Below are 27503 nucleotides of genomic sequence, written 5' to 3' on the forward strand. Positions count from 1 at the left end.
TACTCAGCCTGATTAAGGGCATTTATGAGAAAACCTACAGCTAACATTGTATTTAACAGTGAAAGACTAAATTTTTTCTAAGAAACATAGTTTTAGGGAAAAAAAATAGAAGTTTGATCTTATTATTTTATTTCAACACTGTACTGGAGGTTTTAGCTAGTGCATCCAAAATAGAAATAAAAAGCATTCACAATGGAAAAGAAAGAAGTAAAACTGTCTTTATTTATAGACAACATGATCATCTATATAGAGAATCCAATGAAATCTCCAAAAATTTATAGGAAGTAGTGAGTTTAGCAAGGTTGTATGATAACATCTCAAAATACAAAAAACAATTGTATTTCTACCTATTAGCAATAAACAACCAAAAATTAAAACTTAAAAAATGTCATATATAATACTATCAAAAACATGAAATACTTAGGGATAAATCTGATAAAAGACGTGAAAGACCTTTATATTGACTTCTACAACTGCTGGGAAAAAAAGAGAAGACCTAAATTAACAAGAGCTATATCATGTTCATGGTTTAGACAACTTAATATTGCTAAAAGCATGTCATTTGTCTCAAAATTACAGATTCAACTCAATACCATTAAAAATAATAGCACCCCTTTTTTAAAAAAAGAAACTGAAAAACTCACTCTAAAATTCATATGGGATTGCAAATGACCTAGAATAGCCAAAACACTTTAGAAAAGGGAGAACAAAATTGGAGGACTAACACTACCTGATTTTTTAGAAAAGATTTTATTTATTTATTTGAGAGAGTGGGTGTGCATGCATGAGCAGGGAGAGGGGCAGAGGGGGAGGGAGAGGGATAAGTCAACTCCATATTGAGCATGGAGCCTGACGTAGGGCTCGATCTTATGACTCTGAGATCATGACCTGAGCTGAAACCGAGAGTCAGCTGCTTAACCGACTGAGCCACCCAGGTGCCCCAACACTACTGTCACAGATGAAATGACAAATGAACTGTAGTTTGTTCTACACACTACACAACAATAAAGAAGGAATTAACTACTTATATATGCTCTAATGGCGGTGATTCTCAAATAATTATGTTCAGAAAAAAGAAGCCAGACAAAAATGAATACATATGGTGTAATTCCATTTTTACAGAATTCTTAGACATGCAAGCTAAAGTACAGGGACAAGAAGCAGAACAGTAATTGTCTAGAGCTCAGCATGGGAAGAAAGGGGTATGAAGGAGGTATACAATAAGGCAAAAAGAAACTTTTGGGGGTGATGGATATGTTCATTACCTTGTTTGTGGTCATGGTTTCACAGGTGTATACATATGTCAAAATCTGTCAAACTGCATAATTTAAATACATGTAGTGTATGTTAATCATATCTCAATAAAGCTGTTAAGAAATAGTCAAAATATGAAAAGTTATATTGAAATTTTATTATAGCTGACCCAGAGAAATAGCCACAACTGTCAAAATCTGAGTTAACATAACTAATTTACTAACTAAAATCTGAGTCGCTTTGGCTAATCTGAAGTAGGTACTACTTAACGATAAACTGGTTGACAGGCAAGCAAACAGGAACATCAAGGGACCTGAGATCAAGCTACTAACTTGGTCTTTACACTACTGTTTGGAATTTTAAAATTAATTTTTTTTGCTCCTAACTTATAAGTAAAGTTTATTAGGAAAAACCTTATTAACCAGAAATGGAAGGACTAGAAACAGTGGTCATTCACATTAAATTCTGGTTAGCCAGGACTGCTTTCTGTTCAACTAGTGATCCCTAAGCAAAGAAGCATTCTAGGACTCCTGCAGTCACTGCCACTCCGAATTCCTCTTTCAAAAAGTGAATGTGGGCAAAGGAGAGAGGAAAACTCTTTTGTAGGTATTTCTAGTAGAAAAATTTTTTTCCTTTTCTATTTTTATGCATTATGTGATATTGTTTTAATTGAGTCAGATTTATCCAAATTCCAAGTTACTTCTTGTTTCTAAATTGAGCTCCTATGGAAGAGGAATTTATTCCTATCCCTTATCAGGGGAAGCTTTAGCAGTATGCAGTAATTCTCTAAACTCTGAAACCAAAGAAAGCTCCAATTTATTATGTTTATGCTGTTCTTAAATCCTTCCTGAGTCAATATAATTGACTAATTCTGTCCTCAGAGCCCAAAGGTGCTTGTGGCCAAAATGTATAGAGCAATCCTAAAAACATGATTTCACTCACTAAGAACATAGTGGCATATCCCTTCATTCAAGAAGCCCAGCCAAGGGGCGCCTGGGTGGCTCAGTTGGTTAAGCCTCTGCCTTCGGCTCAGGTCATGATCCCAGGGTCCCGGGATCGAGTCCCGCATCGGACTCCCTGCTCAGCGGGGAGCCTGCTTCTCCCTCTGACCCTCCCCCTCTCATGTACTCTCTCTCATTCTCGCTCTCTCAAATAAATAAATAAATCTTAAAAAAAAAAAAAAAAAAAAAAGAAGTCCAGCCAAACACTATTTCTCTAGTTAGAGCTAAAAGCCTACACTTTTTGAGAGCAACCTTTATTAACTTATTTATAAAATTACATGATTTTAGAGAAAAAAAATAGGATACCTGTGTTTTGAATTCCAGAATGTTATTTCCTGGATTAATTCTTCCAAGTAATATCAGATCCTTTATCTGCATACATTTCTTCCTAGTGCTGTAGTTTAAAGGCTTTCTCATCGTACGTTGACAGCCACACCCAGAGGAAGAGGAGTTCTGACTGTCACTAGCATGGGGAACAGCAAAAGCTGATTTTTTAAGATACGATTTCGTCTGATACCCAGTACTGCTGCTGCCTAAGGCATCAGTCCCTTGATGTGCCAGGGATTCTAATGTCCCCCTAGGTTGTTGCTGGGAAGCTATTTTCCTCTTCCTTCTTTTTGGATCACAACTGGTAGGAGCCTGATCGCAAATAAAAGTCGATGGATGGGCATCATTTTCAGCAAGTATGCTTGTAGTCTCTGAAATATTTAATGTACTAGTTACTGCTGAAGGACTACTATAGGATTTGTGCCCTTTGGCTGGAGTTTCTATAAGATCATTTTCTTTTTGCGAATGTTCTTCTTGAGTAATAAAGGCAACAGGTTGGGATGGTAATTTAATCTTCTTACTACCATCTGAATGTCTGGATTTTGATAACCCATCCAAGGTACAGTCATTGACATTTTGTTTAGAATTCAGTTCATTTCCAGAAAATTCTTCTCTTCTCACTGTTTCTGAGTTTACACAAGTGTTGGTATTTTGGCTGCCATTCCACATATCCAGAGACAACTGTGTTTCTTGCATGCTTCCACAAATAGGGCCTACAGGAGAAAGTGAACCTGATTGGGGCTGCAATGAATTTTCCAGACTGGTAAGCTCTTGGCTGTCCTTTTCACTAGTGATTTCTGAGCTGGATGGCAGATTCCTCAAACTAGGACCAGACAGAGATGTAATGTTTTTATAGTTTTGAATTTTCTGGCTAATTTTTTTCTGTTTTTTTGCCACAACTAAAAGGTTCTTCTGTCTTGTGGCCAAGTTAGCCAGTTGTTCTCTCAGGACTCCTTGCTTAAATGATTCTACGGACACCCTAGAGAAAGAAACAGAAAGAGAAAAAAATACAAAAACAGTAGAAAACTTTTTTTTAGTAGTCATTTAGATTTTAAAGATACTTTGTCTCAATTTAAATTTAATTAGGCCAAAGTACACAAGAGTCTATTTTTGCAATGAATTTCCTCTGAGAGGGAAATGACTCTTAAGGTGAATAAGACTGCCTTTTCATAGAGGTGATGGTGTGGTTATCCATATTTACATTATTTACCAGTTGTGAGTCAGCTCTGAAAAACAAAACTGGCGTTGTTTAGTTGGAAGGTAACAACTGATGGCCAAGGAGGAATACCATTCTTTAAATCTGGAGTTTGCTTACCTCTTTATAGTGGAAAGGTGTATCAGGAAGTAACATTTAGGAATAAGTTCCACTTAAGTTCCCTTAGAGCTAGGGAGAAGTGAGACTGTTTTGTGAGTAATACCTAGGCTAGACCTGAGAAATGTTAGTCCATCAAGTAATTACTGTAATTATACTTTAAGGCTGTACAGAGAGAGGGACCACCCAGATAAACATTATCCTGTGTGACTATAAGGGGCTTGATTTTGAGAGAAAATGGCTGATCCATACACCTTTTTCTTTTGGTTATACCCACCTATTCTACAGTGACCTTCAGGATACTAGACTCTTTGTTTCCAGTAATTCTCAAACTTTTTGGTCTTATGACTTTTTTATACTCTTAAAAATTTTTGAGGAACCCAAAGGGCTTTTGTTTATATGGGTATATCTATTAATATTTACTGTTTTAGAAAATAAAACAGAAAATTTTAAAACACAAGAATATACAAGCATACATTCCGTTAGCTATTAGAATAATGATGTTATCACAGTTCATGTGGCCTCTAGAAAATTCCATTACACACTCATGAGAGAATGTGAGCCAAAAAGGCAAATAACATCTCAGTTTTATTATAAAAATAGTTTTGACTTCACACACCCCTTTAAATGGTCTCAGGGACCCTCAGGGATCGCCCTTAAGCAGCTGCTTTAAGGGACAGCAATAGTATAGATATCTGTCTCTCCTATCGCAGTTTAGAGTTGTTAGTATTGAATTCCAAGCAGAATGGATGTTAAAGTGAGTAGCAGATGTAAGTGGAAGAAGCAGCAGAAGAAGTTAGATAAGCAAACAACTAGTAGCATAAAATGCAAGAAGCTGGATAGAGGAGAAAGAAAAAAATTAGTAATATCACATTTAAAACAGAGTTCAGATAGAAAAATAAAAGTGCATTTCAGATTACAAGATTTTAAGTCTTATAGCAATATTAATAAGGATTTACACACCTACAAACCCAACTGATCAAGAACTTTCCAAAATTCTTGGTATATTGTTAATCATAGGACATAAAAGAAAATAGAAGCTAGCCTTCTCCAAAGCCTTCTAGAAAATATCCTGCAGTCAATTACCCACCTATAGGTCTTTTAAGCTCACTTGCATTATACTGATAGGAAAATAGGAAATAGACATGAATTTGTGATACTTATTCACTGGAGAGAAAAGCAAAATGAAGACAGAAGATTTATAAATGAAAACAGGAAACTGATTTTTAAATAAGTTCAGAAAAAAAATTGAATATGCAATAGATGTCAAATGTTTACAAGAATATAAAGGAAATTAGAAAGAGCACATGTGAATAAATAATGTCAAAAAGGTATCTACAATCCCATATTCACAGCAGCATTATTAAAAATAGCCAAGACATGGAAACAACCTACATGTCCATCAAAGGATAAATAAATAAAATGTGGTATGTACGTACATACACACACACACACACACACAGAAATATTATTCAGCCATGAAAAAGAAAGAAATCCTCCCATTTTTGACAATATGCACAGACGTTGAGAGCATTATATTAGGTGAAATAAGTCAGAAACAGAAAAACAAATACTGTATGGTCTCACTTATATGTGCAATCTAAAAAACCACAAAAAACTGAACCCACAGATACAGAGAACAGTTTGGTGGTTGCCAGAGGTGGAAGGTGGAGGGTGGGTGAAATGGGTGAAGGGAGCCAAAAGGTACAAATATCTAGTAATATAATAGGTAAGTCATGGGGATATAATGTACAGCATGGTGATTATAGTTAATAATACTGTATTGTATATTTGAAAGTTGCTAAGAGAGTAAATCTTAAAAGTTCTCATCATTGAGAAAAGAAGAGGCATATATAGCTAAGTCTATAAAAAACTAATAAAAATAATGCCCAAACAAGAAAAAAATATATAACATTTTTCTTTTTCTTTAAAGATTTTATTTATTTATTTGAGAGAGAATGAGAGACAGAGAGCACGAGAGGGAGAGGGCAGAGGGGGAAGCAGACCCCCCGCTGAGCAGGGAGCCCGATGTGGGACTCGATCCCGAGACTCCAGGATCATGACCTGAGCCGAAGGCAGTCGCTTAACCGACTGAGCCACCCAGGCGCCCAACATTTTTCTTTTTTTATTATTATGTTCAATTAGCCAGCATATAGTACATCATTAGTTTTTGATGTAGTGTTCAATGATTCATTAGTTGCGTATAACACATCTTTCTCAAGAAAAGGACAAAAAGCAATATATAACCAATATCATCAAGATGAAACCTCTTAAAAACTCTAAGAAGTTTAGAAATACACAAAACTAAATAATATACATGGTTACACTGCTTGGAAAGACGACATTTGTGATAGCAAAATAAAAATTTGTAATGTAAAAAATCTGAGTTCACTACAGAAAGAAATTTATTTTGGGGATTCATGACTAGAGACATTTTCATAAAATTCTTGGCTGTAGACAACTTTTTAAGATACTAAGATGTCTTAAAGGACCCAAATAAATAAAATCACGAATGAAAGAGGAGAGATCACAACCAACACCAAAGAAATACAATTATAAGAACATATTATGAGCAACTATATGCCAGCAAATTAGATAATCTGGAAGAAATGGATACATTCCTAGAGATGTATAAACTACCAAAACTGAACCAGGAAGAAATAGAAAACCTGAACAGACCCATAACCAGTAAGGAAATTGAAGGAGTAATCAAAAATCTCCCAACAAACAAGAGTCCAGGGCCAGATGGCTTCCCAGGGGAATTCTACCAAACATTTAAAGCAGAATTAATACTTGTTCTTCTGAAACTGTTCCAAAAATAGAAATGGAAGGAAAACTTCCAAACTCATTTTATGAGGTCAGCAATGCCTTGATCCCAAAACCAGACAAAGACCCCATTGAAAAGGAGAAATAGGGCGCCTGGGTGGCTCAGCTGGCTGGGCGACTGCCTTCGGCTCAGGTCATGATCCCGGAGTCCCGGGATCGAGTCCCGCATCAGGCTCCCTGCTCAGCGAGGAACCTGCTTCTCCCTCTGACCCTCCCCCACTCATGTACTCTCTGTCTCTCTCTCTCAAATAAATAAATAAATCTTTAAAAAAAAAAAAAAGGAGAAATACAGACCAATATCCCTGACGAACATGGATGTAAAAATTCTCACCAAAATACTAGCCAATAGGATCCAACAGTACATTAAAAGGATTATTCACCACGACCAAGTGGGATTTATTTCTGGGCTGCAAGGTTGGTTCAACATCCACAAATCAATGTGATATAATACATTAATAAAAGAAAGAACAAGAACCATATGATCCTCTCAATAGGTGCAGAAAAAGCATTTGACAAAGTACAGCATCCTTTCTTGAATAAAACTCTTCACAGTGTAGGGATAGAGGGTACATACCTCAATATCATAAAAGCCATCTATGAAAAACCCACAGCGAATATCATTCTCATTGGGGAAAAACTGAGAGCTTTTCCCCTAAGGTCAGGAACATGGAGGGATGTCCACTACCACCACTGCTATTCAGCATAGTACTAGAAGTCCTAGCCTCAGCAATCAGACAACAAAAAGAAATAAAAGGCATCCGAATCGGCAAAGAAGAAGTCAAACTCTCCCTCTTTGCAGATGATACGATACTTCATGTGGAAAACCCAAAAGACTCCACCCCAAACTGCTAGAACTCAACAGGAATTCAGTCAAGTGGCAGGATATAAAATCAATGCACAGAAATTGCTGGCATTTCTATACACCAACAATAAGACAGAAGAAAGAGATATTAAGGAGTTGATCCCATTTACAATTGCACCCAAAACCATAAGATACCTAGGAATAAATCTAACCAAAGAGGCAAAGAATCTGTACTCAGAAAACTGTAGAATACTCATGAAAGAAACTGAGGAAGACACAAAGAAATGGAAAAATGTTCCATGCTCACGGATTGAAAGAACAAATATTGTGAAAATGTCTATGCTACCTAGAGCAATCTACACATTTAATGCATTCCTTATCAAAATACCATCAACTTTTTTCAAAGAAATGGAACAAATAATCTTAAAATTTATATGGAATATAAATTTCAATAGAAATTGAAAAATACTAGGTGCCTGGGTGGCTCAGTCGTTAAGCGTCTGCCTTTGGCTCAGGTCATGATCCCAGAGTCCTGGGATCGAGTCCCGCATCGGGCTCCCTGTTCCATGGGAAGCCTACTTCTCCCTCTCCCACTCCCCCTGCTTGTGTTCCCTCTCTTGCTGTGTCTCTTTCTCTGTCAAATAAATAAAATCTTTTAAAAAAAAAGAAATAAAAAAATACTGAATATATTTCCATATTCCTCTGGCTATTCCGAATAGCCAGAGGAATGTTGAAAAAGCAAAGCAAAGCAAAGCGGGTGGCATCACAATTCCGGACTTCCAGCTCTATTACAAAGCTGTCATCATCAAGACAGTATGGTATTGGCACAAAAACAGAAACAGATCCATGGAACAGAACAGAGAACCCAGAAATGGACCCTCAACTCTATGGTCAACTAATCTTCGACAAAGCAGGAAAGAATATCCAATGGAAAAAAAGTCTCTTCAACAAATGGTGTTGGGAAAATTGGACAGTCACATGCAGAATGAAACTGGACCGATTTCTTACACCACACACAAAAATAGACTCAAAATGGATGAAAGACCTAAATGTGAGACAGGAATCCATCAAAATCCTTGAGAAGAACACAGGGAGCGACCTCTTCAACCTCAGCCATAGCAACTTCTTCCTAGAAACATCCCCAAAGGCAAGGGAAGCAAGGGCAAAAATGAACTATTGGGACTTCATCAAGATTAAAAACTTTTTTTTTTTTTTAAAGATTTTATTTATTTATTCATAAGAGACAGAGAGAGAGAGAGAGGCAGGCTCCCCGCTGAGCAGGGAGCCCAATGCGGGACTCGATCCCAGGACCCTGGGATCATGACCTGAGCCGAAGGCAGATGCTTAACCAACTGAGCCACCCAGGCACCCAAGATTAAAAGCTTTTGCACAGCAAAGGAAACAGTCAACAAAATGAAAAGACAACCGACAGAATGGGAAAAGATATTTGCAAATGACGTATCAGATAAAGGGCTAGTATCCAAAATCTATAAAGAGCTTATCAAACTCAACACCCAAAGAACAAAATAATCCAATCGAGCAATGGGCAGAAGACATGAACAGACATTTCTGCAAAGAAGACATCCAAATGACCAACAGACACATCAAAAAGTGCTCAACATCACTTGGCATCAGGGAACTACAAATCAAAACCTCAATGAGATACCACCTCACACCAGTCAGAATGGCTAAAATTAACAAGTCAGGAAACGACAGATGTTGGCGAGGATGGGGAGAAAGGGGAACCCTCCTACACTATTGGTGGGAATGCAAGCTGATGTAGCCACTCTGGAAAACAGTATGGAGGTTCCTCAGAAAGTTGAAAATTGCGCTACCCTACGACCCAGCAACTAGACTACTAGGGATTTACCCCAAAGATACAAATGTAGGATCTGAAAGGGCACGTGCACCCCAATGTTTACAGCACCAACGTCCACAATAGCCAAACTATGGAAAGAGCCGAGGAGCCCTTCAATAGACAAATGGATAAAGAAGATGTGGCATATATACACAATGGAATATTATGCAGCCATAGAAAAAACGAAATCTTGCCATTTGCAATGACGTGGATGGAACTAGAAGGTATTAAGCTAAGTGAAATAAGTCAATCAGAGAAAGACAATTTTCATATGTTCTCAGTGATATATAGAATTTGAGAAACAAGACAGAGGATCATAGGGGAAGGAAGGGAAAAATGAAACAAGATGAAACCAGAGAGGGAGACAAACCATAAGAGACTCTTAATCTCAGGAAACAAACTACACTTGATCTTAGCCAAAAGGCCGAGAAGCGATCTCTCAGGAAACAAACTGATGGTTGCTGGAGTGGAGAGGGGTAGGAGGGATGGGGTGATTGGGTGATGGACACTGGGGAGGGTATTTGCTACGGTGAGCGCTGTGAATTGTGTAAGACTGTTTAATCACAGACCTATACCTCTGAAACAAATAATACATTATGTTAATAAAAAATATTTTTTAAAAAGATACTAAAATGTCTTTTTCTGAATATTTCAAGTAATAAAATAGAAAAATATCTTTCTGGGAAGTACAATTCCCCATGGAGGTAATAGATTAGATGACCTCATAAAGTCATTCTTTGGTCCTAAACAACATTTGTACTCTTAAGAAATTCTAGATCTAACTATTATACCTAAAAAGGGATAAATTATGAAAACTCTAAAGCATTCCTATTTTTTTCACTCACCTGTATTTTTTAGCCAGATCATCCCTTTCTGCTTTCTGTTTGGCAAGCACATTATCCATAATCTCTTTTATCTCTAACATCTTTTCAATGTATTGTTCTGGAAACACGGTAATAAAAAAAAAGTCAGTTAAATGCGAGATAGTAAACGTTAAATTTGATCACACAGGACTCAGCCTTACTGTTACTCTTAAAAAGCCATTACTTCCCTATCCTGCTCCCTAATATCAGTGGCCCAGATATATAAATCAAGGCTTACTGAACTATGCCACCCTGTGAAAGTACCCCGAATACAGCAGGCCAGCCTGAGTTCTAATCCTGCTACTCCACTAAACTTTGAGAGCTTGGACATGTCAAATGACCTCTATGGTCACCTTCCTTATCTGTGAGAAGAGGTTAGTAAAGAAAGATAAATAGGAAAATAAATATTTTGTTAAAATTACTTTTTAAAATATAAAAGGAATACATTGTAAAAAAATTTTTCAAACAACATGAATGTTAACACAGAAGAAAAATAACCCCCTGCTTCTCCTCTTCTTTCACTCCACAAAAGAGACTACCATTAATACTTTGGTAGCAGTGTGTTTATTTGTGTGTGTAAAAGTTTTTAATATATTTAATGTATTATTCTATATATTTATATTATATGTAACTATATATTATATGTACTTAAAAATAAGAAGGATGCTATCAGTTTTTGTTCTCTACACTTAACACTTAGATAGGACTATATGATATCTAGGTTACTTAAAGATGCAGTATATAAAATTACTTTTACAATAATTACTTAAAATTTTCTTACTTTCTTCCACTACTTCCTAATTAAAGGCATCATGACCTCCCTCACCCATCACAAATCCACAAGATTTACACATAAACGTCAATTATGTCCAAATTCAGATTCCCAAGCAGCAAATGGAAAGGCTTAGATGAATACATTTTACCTCTTTTAAGTTACTTGTTATTTATTTCAGCTTTGGCTTTGTTTCTTAAGTTTTTTCCTAATTTTTTTAGACCAATGCATATTTTTCTAGATAATTTAACTAGAGAAAATCAGTGGTGGGAAATGAAATCAAGTTCAGAGTAGGAATTTGTTCCCTTTGCAAATCAGACAAATAATTTGATCAGTATAGTCAGTGTTCCCAGAGTAGTTTCTGTCTTGTTAATACTATGACTGAGGATTAATTTCATATGATGCATGTGCCAAAAAAGGGGGGAAATATAGATGATCACGAAAAATTTAGATATAAATTTGTTTGGCAGATTTGACATTATTTAATAAAAGATGTTCATACTATGTACCCTGTCACATTGGGTTTTTTTTTTTTTCAAGATTTTATTCATTTATTTGAGAGAGAGAGAGCACAAGCAGGGGGAGGGGCAGAGGGAGAGGGAGTAGCAGACTCCCTGCTGAGTAGGGAGCCCTATGCGGGACTCAATTTCAGGACCCTGGGATCATGACCTGAGCTGAAGGCAGACACTTAACCAACTGAGCCACCCAGGCACCCACATTGGGTTTTTCTAACTGAAATTTAAATCACAGGTAAAAATAACATTATCATAGTAACCTAGAAGATTCTATATGTTTCTATAAAAAAAGATATAAAGAATTTTACATTAGGGATACCTGGGTGGCTCAGTCAGTTAAGCATCTGCCTTTGGCTCAAGTCATGATCCCAGGGTCCTGGGATCAAGTCCTACATCGGGCTCCTTGCTCAGCAGGGAGCCTGCTTTTCCCTCTGCTTGTGCGCTCTCTCTCTCAAATAAATAAATAAAATCTTCAAAAAAAAAATTCTACATTAACTTGATACTATATACTTATTTACCAGATACATTAATCATTGATATCTTAGAGAAAACTTAGAAATTGCCCTAATATGTGTAAGATTTTAATATATGGTAATAAGGCATTAGAAAAACAAGGATGACAGAAATTATTCAACAAATAAGAGGAGGCAAATAGAGTAGTAATATGGGGGTGGGAGACTCTATTCTATCCTTATCTTGTGCCACGTGTGGAAGAGATTTCAAATGAATAAAAGAGTTAAAAAAAATGAATAAAAGAGTTAAAACACTTAATAAAAAATAACATACAAAATGTTCAAAGTAAACATTTTTCTGGTCTGTTTGGTTGAGGCATTAAAGATATCTGATATCCAAGTGAATGCAAGACATCTATAAGAAAAACTTACAAAGAAATGTACACAATGGGATTCATTATTCTTGGATCCCTCAGCCAGATCAAAGATATAGAAGGTGTCAGAATACGGAGGTGGTGAATTTGTAAAGATACTTCAGAGAGCTATTGCTCAACTGGATGGGAATTTCTAATATGAGTAGCCAAAGCGAGAGGCGAGGTTTCTCTCCTTTATTCAAGCCTAACGGGGGTGGGGGTGGGGAGTCTCTCAAGAAGAGAGTAGTAACTTTGTTTTGAGGTGATGATTGACTCACACCTGGCTTCCTCCTTGAACATCTAGAGGTTGAGACCCTACAGAGAAGGACGTTTGGACAGCTGGGGAAAGGGAAAGTTGCTGCTAGAAATTAACTGTCCTCCCTTCTAATCACAGGTCCAGAGTGCCAGGATCCTGATGACTTGGTGTGGAGCCTGCCCTGTGGTCCTATGATGGCTTCTCCCTCAGAGAAAGAGCCTGTATAGGGTGGGACACCAAAAAAAAAAAAAGAAGAAGAAAGAAGGAAGAAAGGAGGAAGGAAGGAGGGAGGGAGTAAGGAGGAGGGTAGAAGGAGGAGGAGGAGACTGAGAGGAGCCAGGGAAAGGAAAATGTGCTGTCCTGCCACACAGAAGCCAGGTAGAAGCTTCAGAACAGCCTCAGAAAACTGCTCTGAATAGACTAAGTTGTAGACATTTGCCAAGGATTGATGGAGTCAATGCAGTCAGTATTTAGTTACTAGCCAAGAACTCTAGAGTCCCATTGCCTTCCTCTCCTCCCTTAAACGGGCAGTGAGACGAAAATAAAGGGATCCTGACTAAAAAGAATTAAATTAAGTTATGAAGCATAGGGATGGGGAGGGGAGAAAAGTTTCTAATCTTAAAAGCATTAAAAGAAACAGCAAAGGAAAGGCTGATACATTTTACTATACAGAATTTGAAAATGTATGTACTTAAGCATAAATTAACACGTTACACATAAAAAGAGTTAAGTAGCTGAAAAACATATTTACAGCAGTTAAGGCAGAAAAGGGGTCAATAACTTGATTACATAAAATGGCTATTTATTAATAGACAAACAGGAATAGTCAATTCACAAAGCAGGAAATAAAACTAGAGAAAAATACCACTAATAATCAATAAGGCAAGTGAAAATATGAGGCATTAGGCATTCTTGTTATTAAACTACTAAAATTAATTTAAATGAAAATACTGAAGCTGTTAGCAGTGAAAGGAAAACAAACACTAATGTGTGTCAGTGAAAGTGCAAATTAAATTAGTATCTAATACTTTATGAAACAACTTATCAATACAAATCAATAGATTTAAAAATGTTTATATATTTTTGACCCAGTAGTTCCAATTCTGTTAATATTTCTTTTTTTTTTTTTTAAGATTTTATTTATTTGACACAGAGAGAGAGAGAGAGCACACAAGCAGGGGGAGTAGCAGGCAGAGGGTGAGGGGGAAGCAGGCTCCCCGCCGAGCAGGGAGCCCTATGCAGAGCTCCATCCCAGGACCCAGAGATCATGACCTGAGCCAAAGGCAGCCGCTTAACCGACTGAGCCACCCAGGCGCCCCAATTATGTTAATATTTCCTAAGAAAAATATATGCTATAGAATAGCCAAAAATTTGAAAAATGTAAATTTTTTGCTCAACAAAAAGGGAAAAATTAAGCCCTGGAACATTTACAGAACAGGATACTATGCACCACTAAGAATAACAGCTACGGGGGAAAAATGTTAAAATAGCAAATTTGGCATGATCCAAACTAGGTTTTTAACAATTTTAGTGAGGTATAACTGCATAGCTAAATTCTTAGAAAAAGAAAGGAAACAAATATTGTGGTGGGACAGTAGGTAATTTTAGCATATTTTTTCATCTTTATTATTTTTTGAAGTATATTTATATGCCTTTTTTTTTTTTTAAAGATTTATTTATTTATTTATTTGAGAGAGAGAGAATGAGAGAGAGCACATGAGAAGGGGGAGGGTCAGAGGGAGAAGCAGACTCCCTGCTGAGCAGGGAGCCCGATGCGGGACTCGATCCAGGGACTCCAAGATCATGACCTGAGCCGAAGGCAGACGCCTAACGACTGAGCCACCCAGGCGCCCCTTTATATGCCTTTTTAATAAAAAAATTATAAAATTAGGAAATTCACCTTAGGTGTATAAGATATTACAAATACTAAATAAAATATATGAACTATTCACATTTATTTGAGGGTATAAGTTATTTTGTATTATTTTCCTCAAATCATAACATGTACCATGTATTAGGCCAAGATGAAAGGCAGAATGGGTATAATTTAAAAGGAAATACTTATTTATTTATTAGATTTTATTTATTTATTTGAGACAGAGAGAATGAGAAAGAGAGAGCACATGAGAGGGGGGAGGGTCAGAGGGAGAAGCAGGCTCCCCACCGAGCCGGGAGCCCGATGCGGGACTCGATCCCAGGACTCCAGGATCATGACCTGAGCCGAAGGCAGTCGCTTAACCAACTGAGCCACCCAGGCGCCCCATACTGTATAGTCTTTAAAAAATTATTTCCTGGGCGCCTGGGTGGCTCAGTTGGTTAAGCGACTGCCTTCGGCTCAGGTCATGATCCTGGAGTCCCTGGATCGAGTCCCGCATCGGGCTCCCTGCTCGTCAGGGAGTCTGCTTCTCCCTCTGACCCTATCCCCTCTCATGCTGTTTCTCTCTCTCTCTCTCTCAAATAAATAAATAAATAAAATCTTAAAAAAAAAAAAAATAAAGACTATACAGTATGGACTAGGACAAGAGATGAACTAATAGTTGTATCCTGTTACACAAAAGATTGATAAGATACTTCAAATTACTTTTTAGCTAACTACTTAAACATTCAGATCTGCATCTATCAGGAGATAATTTCTACCTTGTAAGTCATAACTCAAGAAAACACAAGTGTGATCTATCAAAGATCTGCAAATAGTCACTGAAATTTTGAGAAATTCAGATTATTAGGTTAGAAATCAAAGTCAAATTTACCATTTTGAATCACTAGTGTTTTGTAAACAGGAAGACATCTATGCAGTGAGAGATTTACCTGGTCTATCTGTTCATCTGAAAGGTATGAGGATTTGCCCTACTTGAGTCACAACTGCCTATTCCTTTTCTGATCTGTTTTTAAAGGTTACCATAGTTGGGTGAAGCTGAGGAACTAAGGAGTAACATAATCTCATCTCTAGTCACTATCTTATGCTTTTTTCCCCACATCTTCATCTAAACATATCACCAGTAGTATCTTATCTCTGATCATGGTTCTAAGTACCTCTCATTTTACTGATGCTATACCTTGAGACTAGAAGTATCCTGATCAACAATTACACTAACTCCTGGTTTGCATAAATGACTTATAATGCCCATTCCTGGCACTTTATTATCACATAAAAAAAAAAAGGTTACTTTTCAGCCACCATAAGTAAGCTCTGACATAAACCTGTACCTTAAGAAGCAGAGGGAGCAATGACCTTGGATGTATGAAATAATCAAACTTGAGTATGGGTTCATATTTACCTGCATCTTCAGGGGTTCTTATTTCAAATTCTAGTAAATTTTCTTGTTTTTCTTCTATATCTTGTAAAATGGCACTGATGGTCTGATGCTATCAGATAAAAACATTAAAAACTTCATTACAAGAAGGTAGATATTTCTCTCTGATATACAATTGTCAAATGCACAGTAAAAGTGCTAAAGAAAGTGCTGCTAAAATGCTCATTTCACTTTATGTTCGAAATGTATTCATGCTTTGTTTAAACTTAACTATAAATGTTGCGTATTTGTGGAGAACAAGTAAACCTAAGTATTTTGATTTATGTAGCAGATCTACTCCTGGTAAACAGAATATATGAGTAGCAGCCATATAAAGGTTCATAATTTCTCACTGACTTCTGTTATAATTATAGCTGTAGGTGATAAAAGAACAACTCAGCACATAATATTTAAAGGTCACATATATGCAATAAGTACACTTTAAGGCTTTATGACTATCACTGCACACTATTAAAATCTCCCACATAATCTTAAAAATACAAAACACTACTCTCTCAAACATTCACAAATGGGAATTAAGGCCACCTTTCCATGCCCTTGTTAGTCCTGACTGTCCTGCCTAGAATGTCTTCAATTTACTTTGCCCAGATTCATCTTTCTTATGAGAGAAGTAATCATGGAGTGGATTCTGGAACTAGACTGCCTGGGTGTGAATTCTGACTTCACCTCTTCCTAGCTGGTGGCTCCAGCATGTTACTTGTCCTCTCCTTGCCTGAATAGAGTAACACATGTAAAATGCTTCGGGCAGTGCCAGCAAAACACAAGAGTTCAAATAAGTACCGCTTATTATTATATAAAACCCGTATCATACATGAAATCTCTGGCTAATCTAATTCATATGAATTTCTCCTTTTTCAGAATTAGTTAAGAATTCTGGTGGTATATAATTTAGCATTAATATATATAATGTCTTACACATTATATTTCTCTATCAAGAAAATAACATCTTATAGGCAGGAGCATAGCTTTTATATTTGTGAATGGTTCCCACACTGTTGGATATATAGCTGGCGCTCAATAAACAAAGACTGATGGACTGACTCATATCACCTATCCTTTAATATATTCTCAATATACATTCATTTAAACAATGTGATAGTCCTCAAAGCCTTCTAAAGTACATTGCCCTGAAATTTTACTTTGGTGCCTACAGGGACATGAAAAATGCACATAATAAAACCATCCAATTATGTGGAAAAGCAATCTCACTGCTGTCATTTATGAAATGCATCAGAGCCGAACTATAAAACATAAATATGCAAAACAAACAAACAAAATGAGATTTATCTCTTTTTACAATGAATGTCTATAAAAGCAAACTAAAGGTCTGAATCTGAGCCCTGGCTAAGCCTCTACCTACAGGTCAGGATAAAGAAAACATTTTTTTGGTGCTGATTTTCTGTCTTGCTTTGCTCATATTGTGGATGCATTCAGTCTTGGCTACCATGGGCAATAACCTTCAACTCCACACCAGCTTTACCTTCCATCATGAAGAGGCCAGTATAACCTTCCCTCCAAGATCCCCCTTCTTAGTCCTTCATTACTGCATTTTTATCTTAAAAAGAAATACCAGAAAACCCAACCTATGATCTGTCTTTGGAACAAGCAGCTTTAGACAGTTTATACTGTGGTTATGGAAAGCTTCACTATAATTTTATTCCAAATTTCCTATTTTTCATGGCAGGATCATCTTTGACTCTGACACCTCTCTTACAATTTTGTACAGTATAGCACTGTGGTCAGAAGCATTGGCTCTGGGGCGCCTGGGTGGCTCAGTCGTTAAGCGTCTGCCTTCAGCTCAGGTCAGGATCCCAGAGTCCTGGGATGGAGCCCCGCATTGGGTTCCCTGCCCAGCAGGAGAGTCTGCTTCTCTTTCTCCCTCTGCCCCTGCTCCTGTACTCTCTCTCTTGCTCACTCTGTCTCTCAAATAAATAAAATCTTAAAAAAAAAAAAAGAAAGAAGCACAGGCTCTGCAGCTAGACTGCCTGGCACTGCTTTAATTCTGGTATTGCTACTTAACAGAAATAAAATTCTGGATTAAGTTACTTAACGTCTTTTACTTTAGCTTCCTCAACTGTAATAAGGAAGAATAATGAGAATAACAGAACGCACCCAGAAGGGTTATTATGAGGATTAAAATGAGTTAGTATAAGGACTTAGAGAGCTTATCATATAATAAGTATTCAGTGAATGCCAACTATTAGTATTATTACTCCATCTACGCGGGTATAGAGAAGGAAGCTGCCTACATGCTGTGATCTAAAGGTGTTATAAGGTGGCAGCAAACTAAAATCATCTCATTTCCTTTGTATCTGGCCATAGAGTCACTCCTCTCCCCAATTTGATTTGAAGTTTCCAACATTCAAAAATAAGTTTACATTTACAAAAGACTAACCCCTAATGACTTTAAAGTCCTTATATTTCTTGAGTTTTTCTCCTTTTCTAAAGTTGGTTTTCTTTTTCTTTTTTTTTAATTGAAGTACAGTTGACACATAATATTACATTAGTTTCAGGTGTACAACAGTAATTTGACAAGTTTATATGTTATGTTATGCTCACCACAAGTGTAGCTCCCATCTGTCACCATACAACACTATTACAGTATCATTGACTATATTACCTATGTTGTACCTTTTATCCCTGTGACTTATTTATTTCATAACTGGAAACCTACCTTCCACTCCCCTCCCCCATTTTACCCATTCCTCCACCCAAAGTTGGTTTTCTTTAGACTCTTGTATCTCCATTACATTTTTCCTGAAGCTTGGCATGTGAAATAATATACATTACTCCTGAAGCAAACACCTATACAGTTAATAACAGGCAGTTTTTCCAAGATGTTCTAATTTTTTTTTTAAAGATTTTATTTATTTGAGAGAGAGAGAATGAGAGAGAGCACATGAGAGTGGGGAGGGTCAGAGGGAGAAGCAGACTCCCCGCCGAGCAGGGAGCCCGATGCGGGACTTGATCCAGGGACTCCAGGATCATGACCTGAGCCGAAGGCAGTCGCTTAACCAACTGAGCCACCCCGGCGCCCCAAGATGTTCTAATTTTTACATGAAAACACACCTTAAAGATATGGTGGGCTGAGCTGATAGAGAAGAACCTCTGCCTACTCCAAACATATGGAAACAGTATACAAAATACAACAAACTTTAAATATACACACACACAGGGGCGCCTGGGGGGCTCAGTCGTTAAGCGTCTGCCTTCAGCTCGGGTCATTATCCCAGGGTCCTAGGATCAAGCCCTGCATCAGGCTCTCTGCTCAGTGGCAAGCCTGCTTCTCCCTCTCCCACTCCCCCTGCTTGTGTTCCCTCTCTCGCTGTGTCTCTGTCAAATAAATAAATAAAATCTTTAAAAATATATATATACCCACACACAGCTAAGAATGGAAAATGACTGAAAAATTCCCTGGTGTCAGAAATGAAACTAGTGGTGACCCATCAGGGATTTGGAACAAATATAGGTATTAGGGGCTGGGTTTTTAATGCTCACAAAGGAAAAGGAGGCACGGAATCCCCACATAAAGTTAGTGACCTTTAGCTTAACTAAAGGTTAGAAAAACTCTACTTGTCACCACCCAAGGCTTTGGGTAGAAAATTAGAGACTCAAGCCTATACCACACATATATATAAGAATTAAATTTATATAATTTGTGTGGTTTAGGAACCCAAATTGAGAAATTAGCATAAAAACTTGTGTGAAACGGATAAACTTCTAGGGCCTCAGCAGATGCAAATGTTCAACACAAAGGTTAGGCACACCAAAATTCCCACAGTAATCAGTCCTCATGGAAAGGGGATTATAATAAAAAATTAAAAACCACATAAAGAATCATGTTATCATGAGAAAGAATCAGGAAGAGACTTTGAAATTCCTTTCAAAAAACGCTTGGATTTTTAAAAATCCTATCAATATTTTAAGAGCAGAAAAGTCTTTGTTTTATTTTGTTCTTTCTTGAAAACAAAAAATTTGAAAAGCAAACATAATTTCTAGAAATAAAAAACAGTCATTTAATTTAAAGACTCAATGTATGGGTTAAATAGATTAGAAATATTTGAGGAGAATAATAATGAACTAGAAGAGAAGTCAAAGGATATCACACAGAATATACTGTGGAGAGTTAAAGAGATGGAAAATATGAAGAAGATACTAGAAGACATGGAGACTGGTCTAAAAGACATCTGAATAGAGGTTACAAAAACAGAAAAATACTGAGAATGGAGCAGGGGCAATTTTCAAAGGTATAAGGACTGAAAGTTCCTGAAATACAAATGAGAAATGTGCCTTCAGATTAAAGGAGCATTTCTAGGCCTGATTATAATTAATAAAAACACTCCACATTTAGACACAACTTAGTGAAAGTGAAGAATATAAAATCTGTAAGATTAAAAGACAGATTATCTACAAGGGAATGACAGATTGATGGTTGACTTTCTGTCCATGACAACAGATACCAGGAAACAGTGTAAAACATTTTCAAAGTGCTGAGGCAAATGTAATTTAGTTTGAATACCACTTAAGATAAAATATTTAAGCTACAAATTTGTTGATTAATAGTTTAGGTTCAATGAATGGCAATGTCTTCTTTACAATGACTAACAGAAAGCATGTAAGAGAAGTCTCATCAACATACATAGTCTTTTCTTTTCTTTTTTTAGATTTTATTTATTTGACAGAGAGGGAGAGAGCACAAGCAGGGGGAGCAGCAGGCAGAGGGAAGCAGAGAGAAGCAGGCTCCCTGCTGAACAAGGGGCCTGATGTGAGGCTCGATCCCAGGACCCTGTATTCATGACCTGAGCCAAAGGCATATGCTTAACAACTGAGCCACCCAGGTGCCCCTGAACATACATAGTATTATTCAAAATAATATTTCATTGAGGATGCTACTTTCTTAAGGAGTTAGTTTCTAGTAAGCTTTATGTTTTTAATCAAGTTACACATATCCATCTTAACAAGTAACATTTTTTATTGAGCAACTACTATGTTATTTTTGTATAAATATACTTTTATATGAAGAGCTTTACATATAGCAAACACTATCACTATAAACCATGTGAGATTCCACGTTGGCTAACCCCAGTTGTTTTTCTCTTCTTGTCTGGGTTCTAGGATCTTTTCTACTTACTATGCATCCTAGACTTTTTGTGGGAATGGGTGGATGAAGACACGCTATGATAGTGGGACAAGAAGTAGCTAAAGAATACAACCTAGTTGTAAAGAACAGCAGCTAATCCATAATTCTGTATTCAATGCAGATAAGTGAGTTAACTGTACAACATATTTTCTTGGCTCATTAACTGTATTATTTTCTTGTAACAAAAAATATTTTCAACCTGTGTGTCCTTAAAATGCAAAGAATACTGCCAATAACCAATGGCTGGCTGGCCCAAAGAATGGCATTTTCTAAGATGAAAAATGAAAGGATTTCAATTTTACTCACCACAGGATGGCTTTCTCTTGTCTTTTCTCTGTGTGAAAGAGAAGGTGGATCAACAGTTTTGCAGTCATCACAAAAACACCGTTTAAGTCTTTTTGGTCGGACAGCAGGAATTTTGACTTTAAAAATTAAAATTAGAAAATATAATAATGTGTAAAAATTTAGCTGCATTTTATCAATTTTAATGGTGACAGGAATAGAAATAAATTAAGTCTACAATTACTATAATAACTTAATGTTGATCAGCATCTCATTATTAGTATCAATTGAGTGATTACAGCTAACATTTATTGAATACTTATCACACAGTGGATGGCAAACTCTTTTCCTGAACCATCTTATTTAATCTTCATAGGTAGTTTATTCTGTCCATTTTACAGAAGAGGAGAATGAAGCTTAGAGGGATTCCGGAAGTTTCCTTAATGTCACACAGCTAGTACTAAAAATAGATCTGATTCCAAAATCCATGCTGTTAATCACTATGTCTACAATTCATTGTCTCTGACCCTTTTCCCATTCTGGATTCCCTTTCTTCATATAACTATTGTAACCTACATCCCTCATCCCTCATCCCTTTAGGGTACTTGATCAAGGAAATGTATACACAAGAAACAACAGACAAGTGGGAATTGATACAGCACTTCATAACAGAGTGCCCAATAACTCCAAGGGCGGGAGAGAAACATGGCTGTGGAGAGGGAGAGAGACATGGCTGGGGCTTTATATTGGAGCAGGCAATGAAAAGAGGAACTTGTATCAGTCTTGACCTTGAGCTACACATGATCTATCTCACTAGTAGAATATGAGACAGTGATTATCCTTGGCTCTGACCAATCATATCAATAATATAACTCCTCTCTTGAAAATCAACAATTGGTAAAGATAGTGGTAGGCTGGGGGAAATGTGTGTGACAGGGGTTCTCTTCCCAGTTATTCTGCCTCATAGGGAGAAAGGGCAGATATGTTTCTGGGTTTCTCGTATGAGTCAAGGCTCAAGCAGGACAGAAAAGGAAGAACAAATCACTCTCCTCAACACTTAATAAACTGTGTTTAACTGTTTGTTTTCTGGTTGATCTCCCCACAAGAATAAGTTCCTCATAGGCAAATACTCAATTTGCTTGGCAGGTTCTTAACAAATATATGTTTTCTAAATTAGTGTTTACTACATGCCTATTTCTTATAGATAGTTCATTATATTATTTAAATGCAAACTATTTCTAAAAAATGGTTCATAAAATTTTGCCTCCCTGTAAATTCCCTTGAATATTTTTTACATTATATTTACACATACATATATGCATACAAGTATATTTGCTTATTAACAAATTCATATTCTAGCATTAGAACATTAGAGTATTGAAAAGTTTGCATCAGGCCCTTTCACATGAACCACTACAAATTTTGAAGTAATGGGATCTTAGCTGCAAAGATTTTAGTATAATGCCAACCTTTTCCAACCCCACTACCAGTAAGCCAATTTGTGTGGTTTCAGTTACGTCTCTATCTCTAGAGATTAATAATTGTTTAATGAATAATGTGGGTTCCATTTCAACATGTAATTCCAATCCAACTGGATCATATGGTATATAAATTAAACCAATTTGGAAATGCTAACTTCTAAAAATAAATAATGCTTTTCAAGAATTTAATAAACACACAAAACATCTACCCCAATTATGAAACAATTTACACTACAAATCTGAAGATTTTTCTAAGCAGAGGTATACACTTGTCTAAGCAATACTGACATACATACCAGTGGCTATAACATTACTTTCATCTCTATTATCAGTCTCAATTGCACCATAAGATTTCAGCAGCTCTTTCATTTTTTCATTATCTGCTTCATCCAAAGCAGTCTTCTGCTTTTGATTCTTTTGATTTGGGTTTGCTCCATGTTGTAGTAGAATCTCAGCTGCCTAGAAGATATTTTTCCAAAGTTATCTTTATAGACACCTAAGATCAATAATTTCTGCTTTCATTATAAGTCACCACTATTAAAAGTTATCAAAGTATTAAAAGTTATCAAAAGAGGTTTCAAACTCTGGCCAAGAAAATTTTTTATCAAATTTGATATGAAAACTGTAAACTGCTTCACGAATTTTCCTCAGAGGATAACAAAACATGATGACACAAAAGTACCAGATATGCTGTCTTCATTGCAATCAAGAAGTAAACATAGGCAGAATGATATGCAAGACTATCTCTTTAACAGAGCCCTTTGTCTCTTCCTCCAACCTGCATTACTGTATTTTAGGTATGTTGCTTGTTCAAGAAGTTTAATGAGCTAGCTTGAAAATCCAATGACCCTTGTAATAATGTTTGTGCAAATCTGTCATGTGTCCGAAATAAGTGACTTATATGCACAGAATGCAAAAGGAAACTTAGAAATAATCTACTCCTACCCCATCATCTTACAGAAGAGAAAACTGAAGTCATAGAGGTTGTGCCATTGGCTGGGGGGCAGTTTCTAATATAAATAAGGTTTCTCTGAGTAACTCAAAGCTGTTGTATATTAGAAGTTTATAAATGATCAAAGGTAAAGATATTACTAATTAGGTTATAGTATAAGTCAACTAGTGAAAAAAAGCCCATGATTCCATCTGTGTGAGGCAAGCAAGTGACTCAAACCACTGAAAAACCTAATTAGGAAAAGATGGTCAGGATTTTTTAAGAACAGAGATATGCTCTGTGTTAGTGACTTATTTCTTTCTCCGTATGTCCAGGTATGGAGAAGCAGAGAATTTAGGAGCAAATGGGTCAGTGAAGATGATGACGATAGATCCTCATTTGTTCCATCCTCCCAGAGTTAGCACAGCATAAAAGGAAACACGTTTATTTTAAAGTCGAGCATACAAAACCCACTCCTGCTACCTACTAGCTATGTCCTTGGGCAAGTTATTTACCATTTGAACCTCATTTTTATCATCTATGAGAACTAAATATGAGCCCTTATCAAATACCTTGTACATAGTGGATTCTTAATGAAAGTGGGCCCCTAAAACCTGTTTTCTTTAGAGGAATGAAAAGACCAACCGAGCTAATGAGAGACAGTAGATAATAAATAGCATATGAAAAAAGTCTCCTGCAAAGATTTTTGATGAAAACTTAGTGAAGTCTGAGTAAAGGTATTTTGTTTTGTTTTTAAAAGATGGGCTGAGCAGTACCTCAATCCAGTGGTTTCTAAGCCTGAGTGATTAGTAAAGTCACCTGTGGAATTATTTAAAAATACATATTCCTTACACCCTCTTTCCACTGCTATATATGGGGTCAGGAGAAAGCTGGGGTTTTTTGTTTGTTTTTTAACAAAGGAAGCTTTTCTAGACTTAAAAATCATGCCATATTAATGATGACTATTCTGTGTGTTAAGATGAGGCCTTACTCTAAGTGCTTGACCTTTAATGTATTAACATGGATTCATTTAATCTATTGGTTTGGAAGACACAGAACTCAGCTCAGAGGGAACAGGACCCTGAACAGCTCTGTTTCCTTAACACTCATTAGTAGGAAAAAGCCTAAAAAGCCTAAGAGAACAGCAAAAGGGCCACAAGGCACTAAACAGGAAAGGCTAAAGCTATAGTTGGGAGAGAGTTCCAGGTAATACAATGGGAAGACCTAGGAACAAAGAACTTGACAAAAATTAGGTGACCAAGAAGTAGGTCCCTCTTCTGACTTTTTTTTTTTTAAATCAGCTTTACTGGAGTAATCACTACTATAACCATGAATTAGAAACATTCCATCCTTGCTCTGAAATACTTTGTCTTATGTTTCTAGAGTCACTCACTCTTTTGATTGTTTTCATGGCATTATCTTTTTCATTTCCTCTTCTTCGTTGCCCCTGGCAATCACTAATCTACTCTCTGCCTGTATGGATTTGCTTATTGTGGATGTTTCATATTAATAAAATCATGTAATATGTGGCCTTTTGTATCCATCTTCTTTCATTAAGCATAATGTTTTCAAGGTTCACCCATGTGGTAGCATGTATCAGCACTTCATTTTTTTATGGCTTAATATCTTATTGCTATGCACCACATCTTGTTTATACATTCATCAACTGATGGACATTTGGGTTGTTTCCACTTTTTGGCTATTTGGAAAATAGTGCTATGAACATTCATATACAAATTTTTGTGTGAACATGTTTTCTTTCTTTTTTTTAGATTTTATTTATTTATCTGACACAGAGAAAGAAAGCACACAAGCAGGGGGAGAGGGAGAAGTAGGCTCTCCACTGAGCAGAGAGCCTGATGTGGGGCTCAATCCCAGGACCCTGAGATCATGACCTGAGCTGAAGGCAGACACTTAACAGACTGAGCCACCTAGGCACCCTGTGAACATGTTTTCAATTCTCTTGGCTATATACCTAAGAGTGGAATTTGCTACATCATATGGCAATTCTATGTTCAACTTTTGAAGGAACTGCCAGAGTGTTTTCTATAGCAGCAGTACCATTTTACATTACCACCAGCCATGTATGAAAGTTCCAATTTTTTCACATCTTTGCCAACATCACCTTTACTTTTTTTTTTTATTCTTATGTTAATCCCCATACATTACATCATTAGTTTTAGATGTAGTGTTCCATGATTCATTGTTTGTGCATAACACCCAGTGCTCCACGCAGAATGTGCTGCCATTATTTTATTTGTTCCTGTATACAATTATCTTTTAAAACTTTTCTTTAAAGATTTTTCCCATACAAATCAAAACCACAATGAGAAACCACCTCACACCGGTCAGAATGGCTAAAATTAACAAGTCAAGAAATGACAGATGTTGGCAAGGATGCAGAGAAAGGGGAACCCTCCTACACTGTTGGTGGGAATATAAGTTGGTGCAGCCATTCTGGAAAACAGTATGGAGGTTTCTCAAAAAGTTGAAAATAGAGCTACCCTATGACCCAGCAACTGTACTACTATTTACCCCAAAGATACAAATGTAGTGATCCGAGGGGGCACCTGCACCCTAATAATCACAGCAGCAATGTCCACAACAGCCAAACTGTGGAAAGAGCTGAGATGTCCATCAACAGATGAATGGATAAAAATGTGGTATATATATACAATGGAATACCACTCAGCCATCAGAAAGGATGAATACTTACCATTTACATTGACGTGGATGGAACTGGAAGGTATTATGTGCTGAGCAAAATAAGTCAATCAGGGAAAGACAATTATCAAATGGTTTCAATGGTTTCATTCATATGTGGAATGTAAGAAACAGCACAGGGGGCCATAGGGGAAGGGAGGGAAAACCGAATGGGAAGTCATCAGAGAGGGAGAAAAACCGTAAGAGACTTAGTCATAGGAAACAAACTGAGGGTTGCTGGAGGGGAGATGGGTGGGGAGGTGGGGAAACTGGGTGATGGGCACTAAGGAGGGTGTGTGATGTAATGCGCACTGGGTGTTATACACAACTGATAAATTATTGAACACTACATCTGAAAATGATGTATATTTTGTGTACTTTGTTGGCTAATTGAATTTAAATAAAAAAAATAGTGGCATGTACATTTTAACAATGTTAATTCTTCCAGTTCTTGAACATGGTATATCTTTCCTTTTATTGTGTATCTTTATTTTTATTGTAATGATCATTTATTAATGCTTAGAAGTATATTTTTCTTGTAGGATACATGATGACTTGGTTGGTGGCATCAATTAAATTGTCTCCCTTTATGTACTATTTTATTGTACTATGTTGATAGTGATACTTTAATAAATATATTTTATGAGAATAAAACTAACTAACTAAATAAAATATTTTTCCCTTTTTTCTCTGATTCTCAGCAATTTGGTTTTGTTATGTGTTGGTGCAGTTTTCTTCATTTTTCTTTTACTGAAGGGTTGGTGAGATTTTTGGTTCTGTGGGTTTATGGTTTTCATCAAATTTGGATAATTTTGGTCTTTATTCTCCAAGTATTTTTTCTGACCCCTCCTCTTTCGGGGATTAAGCTTGCAAGTATATTATATAACTTGAGATTACCCTATAGGATACCGAGGTTTTCTTACTTTGTCTTTGTTTTGTTTGTTCTCTCAGTCTTTCTTGTTTTATTTTGGATAATTTCTAATGCTTTATCTTCAAATCCA

The 27503-nt window shown here is 36.6% G+C and overlaps 1 protein-coding gene across 1 annotated transcript in view; it reads right to left on the minus strand.

Moving 5' to 3' along the window:
* The window catches only part of ANKRD31 (ankyrin repeat domain 31), a 142736-nt gene that overhangs the window by 28366 nt on the left and 86867 nt on the right, over window positions 1-27503 (minus strand). Inside the window, exons 18-22 of the mRNA XM_064596246.1 lie at window positions 23165-23327; window positions 21412-21527; window positions 15930-16017; window positions 10226-10322; window positions 2562-3561 (exon numbers count right to left, since the gene is read on the minus strand). Coding sequence (XP_064452316.1) covers window positions 2562-3561; window positions 10226-10322; window positions 15930-16017; window positions 21412-21527; window positions 23165-23327 — 1464 coding nt within the window. The remainder of the gene's footprint in view (window positions 1-2561; window positions 3562-10225; window positions 10323-15929; window positions 16018-21411; window positions 21528-23164; window positions 23328-27503) is intronic.

This window comes from Mirounga angustirostris, unplaced genomic scaffold (genome assembly GCF_029215605.1).
Source record: "Mirounga angustirostris isolate CCGP_5_RB_7025 unplaced genomic scaffold, mMirAng1.0.hap1 SCAF_7, whole genome shotgun sequence".
Classification (NCBI taxonomy): domain Eukaryota; kingdom Metazoa; phylum Chordata; class Mammalia; order Carnivora; family Phocidae; genus Mirounga; species Mirounga angustirostris.